General features: G+C 39.7%; 1 protein-coding gene across 6 annotated transcripts in view; it reads left to right on the plus strand.

Moving 5' to 3' along the window:
* Cul2 (cullin 2) overlaps positions 1 to 6574 on the plus strand; it is a 122691-nt gene that overhangs the window by 48924 nt on the left and 67193 nt on the right. For 5 of the 6 annotated variants that reach the window (XM_004641830.2, XM_023701934.1, XM_023701937.1 and 2 more), the window contains exons 3-4: positions 1757 to 1859; positions 5153 to 5247. In XM_004641830.2, coding sequence (XP_004641887.1) covers positions 1757 to 1859; positions 5153 to 5247 — 198 coding nt within the window. The remainder of the gene's footprint in view (positions 1 to 1756; positions 1860 to 5152; positions 5248 to 6574) is intronic. The other variant, XM_023701938.1, reaches the window with a different exon arrangement.

Here is a 6574-nt window from a genome sequence, read left to right on the forward strand (position 1 = left end):
GACTCATAGTGATCCGCCTGTTTACAGCCTCCCAAGAGCTGGGATTACAGGCACGTGCCACCATGCCCAGTCTCTTTCGCCAAATCAGCACACCCTGGGGGCAGCACTGGCACCAGCATGGCCCCTGTGAATGCTTGCAGGCGCTTTAATCCACTGAGCTCTTTGGCTGGCCCTGACTGTTTTATTTTTATTCATGATTTTCTACCTTTTAGTAGCTGTTAAGAAATTCCCAGGGCTGGAGAGATGGCTCAGTGGTCTAAAGCACCTATTTGGAACAAGCTTGGAAAAGCCCAGGGACCGCGGTTCGATTCCCCCAGCGCCACATGCCAGCCAGCCACGCCCCCTGGTGGGCTGAGCTGGCCACACACACACACACACACACACACACACACACACACAAAATAAATGTTAAAAAAATAATTAAAAAAAAAAAAAAAGAAATTCCCAATCCCTAGTGTTGTAATACAGATACTTTCCTAGTAAAGAAAGAGTTAGATTCTAATGGTTGTCTAAAAATCTAAAGTGATTGTGCAAGGAAATATTTAAGATGGCTTGTTTGAATGTCATTTTCCCAGATAAGAAAATAACTTTATCCTTCCTTGATTTAAAAAGCAAGTATACCGTTTTTCTCATTTTTAATTTATGTTCTGTCAGATAGCTTTTTCAACTGCAGACTGGTAATGGTGGTAGATGCCTGCAATCCCTACACTTGGCAAACTGAGGCAGGAGGATCACTGAGTTTGAGCTCAGTGGATCAGGAGGATCACTGTAGTCTGGGCTACATAGTTGAGACCCTGTCTCAAAAAAGAAAAGAAAAAGCAGAACAATTTGATTGAATTAAAAATATAGAGAGGTTGACTATGTTGACTACTCTTTTTTTTTTGAAACACAATTGCACTGTGTGTCCATGCAGGCCTTGAACTTTCTATGTAGCTCTATGTGCTCCTGCCTGAATCTCTTGAGGGTGGGGATTACTGATAGGTGCCATATACTGACTTCAAAGAGTATTTTAAAGGAATAATGGAAGAATTTTCCAGTTTAGTCCAGAAATCCTTCAGATTTTAACTTCTGTGAGGATCCATTCTTCTTTTGTGTTTTAAAATAATTCACAATAAGAACTTTTATTTTTATCCTAATAGAAAATGAACCCAGTACCCTCTCATGAGCTATATCCTACCACACTCCCCCTTTAATAAATTAAATAAAACATTAAAAAGTGTTTGGTATAGGCTCTCATTATGCAGCTCAGACTCATAGTGATCCTCCTGTTTTCAGCCTCCCCAGTGCTGGGATTACAGACATGTGCCACCACACCCGGACTTAGTCCCAGGCTCAGCGTACCCCTGGTGTCGGGGCTGGCGTAGCATGTAGGATGGAACCCTGGTCCCTGCACTTGCCAAAGCAGGCTCTTCCATTGGCTGAGCTATCTCACCAGCCCTCCCTTTTAAGTTTTGAGTCAGTCACTATGTTAAGTAGACCAGGCTGGGCTTGAATTTGTGATGCCTCAGCATCCCAGACTGATGGGATTACAGGTGTTCACTACCACAGCCAGCCAACAAGCTCATTTAATGAATAAGTGAATCTTACAGTGATTTTTAAAGCACGATTATATAGTTTAAATAGCACTACAGTATTACATATACTATAACAACATTAAATATTATAAGCTTAAGTCACAAAACTTTTCACTTTCACCAAATTTAAGTCTTGTAGCTTAAAACTCTAACAAATATAAAAACCTTAATAATTTGCCTAGAGATATCTATGCTTTATGTGTGGCCTATCCTGAACCGCTTGGAGAAAGACTTTACGCAGAAACGAAGAGTTTTTTGGAAAATCACGTTCGGCATTTGCACAAGGTAAGCCCTGATATACACGTGATATGAGTGTGTTTTTAGCTGCATAGCTATTTGGTCTGTTTATTGTCTTCCATTATAGAATTTGTATCAAATTCAAATTTTTCTAGTTTATTGAACACAATTTTTCAAATAATGTATATTTTTAAGATCTTACCTAAAACTCACAGCAATCTTGCCCCAGCCTCCTGAGTGTTGGGATTCCAGGCATGTGCCACCACACCCAGCTATTTTCCAGGTCTTTTAAGTCAAGCATTATGTTATTAGGTTCTCCAAGGGAAATGAGGTTAATTATTCAAAATTGTATAACTAGTGTGTGAAGGAAAATTTACCTTTTAATTCCTACATGTTGGCAAATCTCTATTTTCAACCTTTTATCTGTCTCTTCGTGGTATAAAATGTCTACTAGACACCTGAAATGAAGAGGGAAAGAGCCAGTGTGAAAGTGTGGCAGAGCCCTGTGCAAGCAGTTATGCCCAGTGCATGTTGTGCGTGAGGCAGTGTCGTTGACTCCCTCCATGCGTGGACCCAGGGCTCTGCAGCATTTTACCAGTCAGCAGTGTTTCTGACTGGCTGTCCATCTTCTCAGGACCTTGAGATAATTACTGTCTGGGTTGCAGTCCTCATTCTGCCTTTTACTAACTGTCGTGACAGCTGTGGGAGCTCACTTAGCACCTGAGGACTGAGCTCTCAGAACTGGCGCCGTCATTGTAAAGCGTCTAGTCCTGTGTGGGCGGCCGGGATAGATAACACTGTCAAATGGTCACAACCCGTAAGTAGGCAAAATTGATCATGGCCTTAAGGCATTTCAGGGAATTGCTCTATTTTTTTAAAAATAAGTTTATTGGTACATTTTAGATGTACATAATGATAGCATTTGTCATAGGGAATTTGTACTTGTATATAGTATAACTTGATTCTTTTTTTTCCTATTCCCTTATTCACCCTTCAATCCCTTTCCCTTTTTATTTGTTTGTTTCTATTTTTCCTTTTCTCCTTTTCCCCTTCCCCCCCTGTTTCACAATTTCCATTATACATGTTGGTTCTTATTTATACTTTCATTTTATGACACCAGAGAGACCAAGCAGTATTTATTTATTTTATTAATTTTTATGGTACTAAGGGTTGAACTCAAGAGTCTTGTGCATACTTGTCAAGCACTGTACCACTAAGGTACATACCAAACCCTGACCAGGCAGTATTTATAATTTATTTCACTACAAAGTATGGTCTCGCTTGTGGAATTCCTCTCTTTTCTTTCATATTTATTGTTCATGGCATGTACATGTTAGTGTTAACTTATTAGCTTATGAAGTGGTTTTGGAAGAAAGTACTCTAATGTCTTAACTGTTTAGTTTTAAAGTTTGCTATTATGTTGAGCTGAGTGGTACAGGCCTATGTGCTCAGCACCTAGGAGGCTGAGACAAGAGGATTGCTGGGAGGTCAGGGCTAGCCTGGCTATATAGGGGAAACCCATCTCAAAGGAAAACATAATACAAAGTCTGCTAGTAAGTTACTGAATTTTGGTTATGCAATGATTCATAGCTGTATAAGACATAAGTTTTTTGTTGTTGGGAGATGAAGTTTAAATGTCATATTGCTGGATACATCCTAGTTTAAATAAATAATTTGACATCATAGACATCGTTCAGGTAGTTATTACTGTGTGACCATGATAGTTTTTCTGGTGGTTGGGATCAGACCTAACTTGGTATACATGCCAGGTGTCCCCTCTACCACTGAGTTGTTTCTCCAGCCCCATAGTTTTTACAGAATAAATTCCTAGGCATGGAATTGTTTGGTCACACACCTGTTTTATTTATTTATTTTTTTGACATATATTAATTACTACATTATTTTCTAGGTTTGTTAGGTCCAAACCACCAGAAGCAGTTTGTTAAGGGCGCTTTATTCATTCCCCAGCACTAAGAGCAGATGCTATTTTTAATTTACCAGTTTGATAGACAGGAAATGCTACTCGTAGGTTATTTTTTCATTTTAAGTCTTAATTATTAAAATGCTGAGTTTGGAAGCATGGCCCTTCATTAGAGAATTAGATAAAAACTGAGATCAGGTCTTACCTAAGGTCATGTGGACAGTTAATTGGAAAACTGATATCAAAGAGCCTTTGGGCTTTTTAACGTCAGTCCAATGTGTTTCTTATGGCCAGACTAGGTTTCCTTACACTGGGTCAGGTGGTGGTACTGGGGATGAGACCTGGGCCTTTGCCCTGAACTACATACAGCCCTGGCCCTTTTTCTATTAGTTTGAGTCAGGATCTCACTAGGTTGCTAAGTTGTACAGGCTAAGCATGAACTTGTGATCCTCCTGCCTCAGTCTTTAACAGTGCTGGGATTATAGTTATGGATTTACAGATAAATTATTAAAAAGTGGACTTGAGACTTCAGGTTTTTTGTTTTTTTTTTAAACCTTTTCACATGCCTGTAGTCCCAGCACTTGGGAGGCTGATGTAGGAGGATCTTTGTGAGTTAGAGACCTGCTTGGGCTACAAAGTGAGCTCAGTGCCAGCCTCAACTGCATAGCAAGACCCTGTCTTGAAAAATAAATGAATGAATGAATAAGTAAAATAAATAAAATGAAATAAAATAAGGGGCCAGGGAGATGGGTCAGTGAAATAAGCTCTTCGCTGGCAAGTACAAGGGCCTAAGTTCAATTCCCGGTTCCACAAAAAAAAAAAAAAAAAAAAGGAAAAAAGTAATAGCTGTTAGATAAATGAAAAATCTCATTTTGGAGAAAAGGTCTCAGTGTCCAATCATAGCAGTAAGGTGTTGCTACACTAGTATCACTTGGGCTGATCAAAAGTAATAGATTTAAGGAAGCAGATACATGATAATAGGATTGTATTCTGTTTTAAACTGATCCTCATGTTCTGTTCCAAAGACGATCAGACCCCAATACATTTTTTGTCCTTTTATCTTGGCATGAAATAGTTTCATTCTATTTGATGGAGGCATCACTTCTAAGTCCTAGACTCATTCTTCCCCCAGTTATTTCATACTTTTGTTTTTTGAGACAGATTCTACTATGTAGTTCAGATCTACCTCGTTGGGGATCTTCCTAAGTCAGCCTCCTGAGTGTGGGATTATAGGCATGTGCTTCCATGACCTAGATTCCTAGTTACTTCATTTGTATTGAGGTAGTTAATATAACAGTTGTGAATGTAATTTATAATGCTTGAAGTACTTATTTTTGAAGGTGAGTTTTGAGACATTTTGTATATTATAGTGAAAATAATTAGCACTTTCTAAATAAAAATGTTTTCTTTGTTTATATAGAGAGTTCTAGAGTCTGAAGAACAAGTACTTGTTATGTATCATAGGTATTGGGAAGAATATAGCAAGGGTGCAGATTATATGGACTGCTTATATAGGTAAGTGTACCTTTTAAATGTTGGACAATCTGAAACATTATTGCCTGCATTCAATAAGTGAAATAATAACTTTATTATTTACAACTGAAATACACCAAATAAAATCACTCTTTCTTAAATGAATGTTCCCTTCCCCTGGGAAATGCCTGTTTTAGGCCCAGTGTTTATCTGGGAGCCATATTGTGTATAGAAAATTGTCTAAAACGGAAACTATTTAATAACGTGGCTGTTTCTTTACATTATCTGCAACCCCTAGGTGCGGTTAAATTTCAGTAGACATCAATGGGGAAATTCAGTTTAGGTTGACGTTGAGGTAAACCTAAGCTCACGTCTCCTTAAGTTTTCTTACTGACTCTAGCTTTCATTGATAGTGTTTCCAGAAAGCGTAGTTGGTGTGAGCTCTCTATTTTCCAGGCATGCTTGCTTTCCTAGGCTCATTGCTCTGTGTCTGTCCTTTCTCTAAGTCCTTTTCTGAGCTATTCTTCAGATATTCCCTCTCCCTTCCTGTCCTGCCTCCTGCTTGGGTCTTTCGTGTGCTGATCCTGTCTTATCTGTGCATGTATACATGGAAATAACCATGAGACAAATAGCTTCTGAGAAATGTGTTCCTGGGGAATTTTTTTTTTTTTTTTTTTTTCGGAATTGGGGATTGAACTCAGGCCCTTGAACTTGCCAGGCAAGCACTTATTCTACTGAGCCATCTCCCCGGTCTACCCTGGGCGAATTTTTTGTGAATATCACAGCCTGCAGGTGCATAAGCTAAGGTGGCTGTGATGTCACTAAATATAATGCCAAGGGCCACTGTCATAGAGGTGAGCCATCCTTAATCAAAATATCCTTATGTAGGCATGACTGTCCTCAGGCTTGAAGGCAGAGATCTGTTCATTGATGAATAGCAGATACATGTGGAGCAAGGCATTAAAAGCCTGAATCTTTAACCTTGCCATTCTTGGAATCATTGTGGCCTTAGATGGGTACAGTGGTCATCTTGCCCCTGCACTGTGGTGTTGCCCACAGAATGGCCTTCACTTTCACACTGGGCAGAGGCTGAGGAATTGAGCCAGGCCTCCAGGCAGCACCTGTGAGTTCCCAGCAAGCCTTGCAGCTGTGCTGTATGTGAAAACAGTACTGAGGTCTCCTGGCTTCTTTGTTCACTTTGCCTCACTGATAGGAGTTTGTGACAGAACTGCAGTCTTACTCTTTAAGTTGCATGTGTAGTCTGGCTGAGCTATAAATTACTCCTCTTGGGGCTGGAGAGATGGCTCAGTGGTCTAAAGCACCTACTTAGAACAAGCTTAGCAAAAACATCAGGGACCGCGGTTCAATC

The sequence above is a fragment of the Octodon degus genome, unplaced genomic scaffold, assembly GCF_000260255.1.
Source record: "Octodon degus isolate 3935 unplaced genomic scaffold, OctDeg1.0 scaffold00144, whole genome shotgun sequence".
In the NCBI taxonomy this organism is placed as follows: Eukaryota; Metazoa; Chordata; class Mammalia; order Rodentia; family Octodontidae; genus Octodon; species Octodon degus.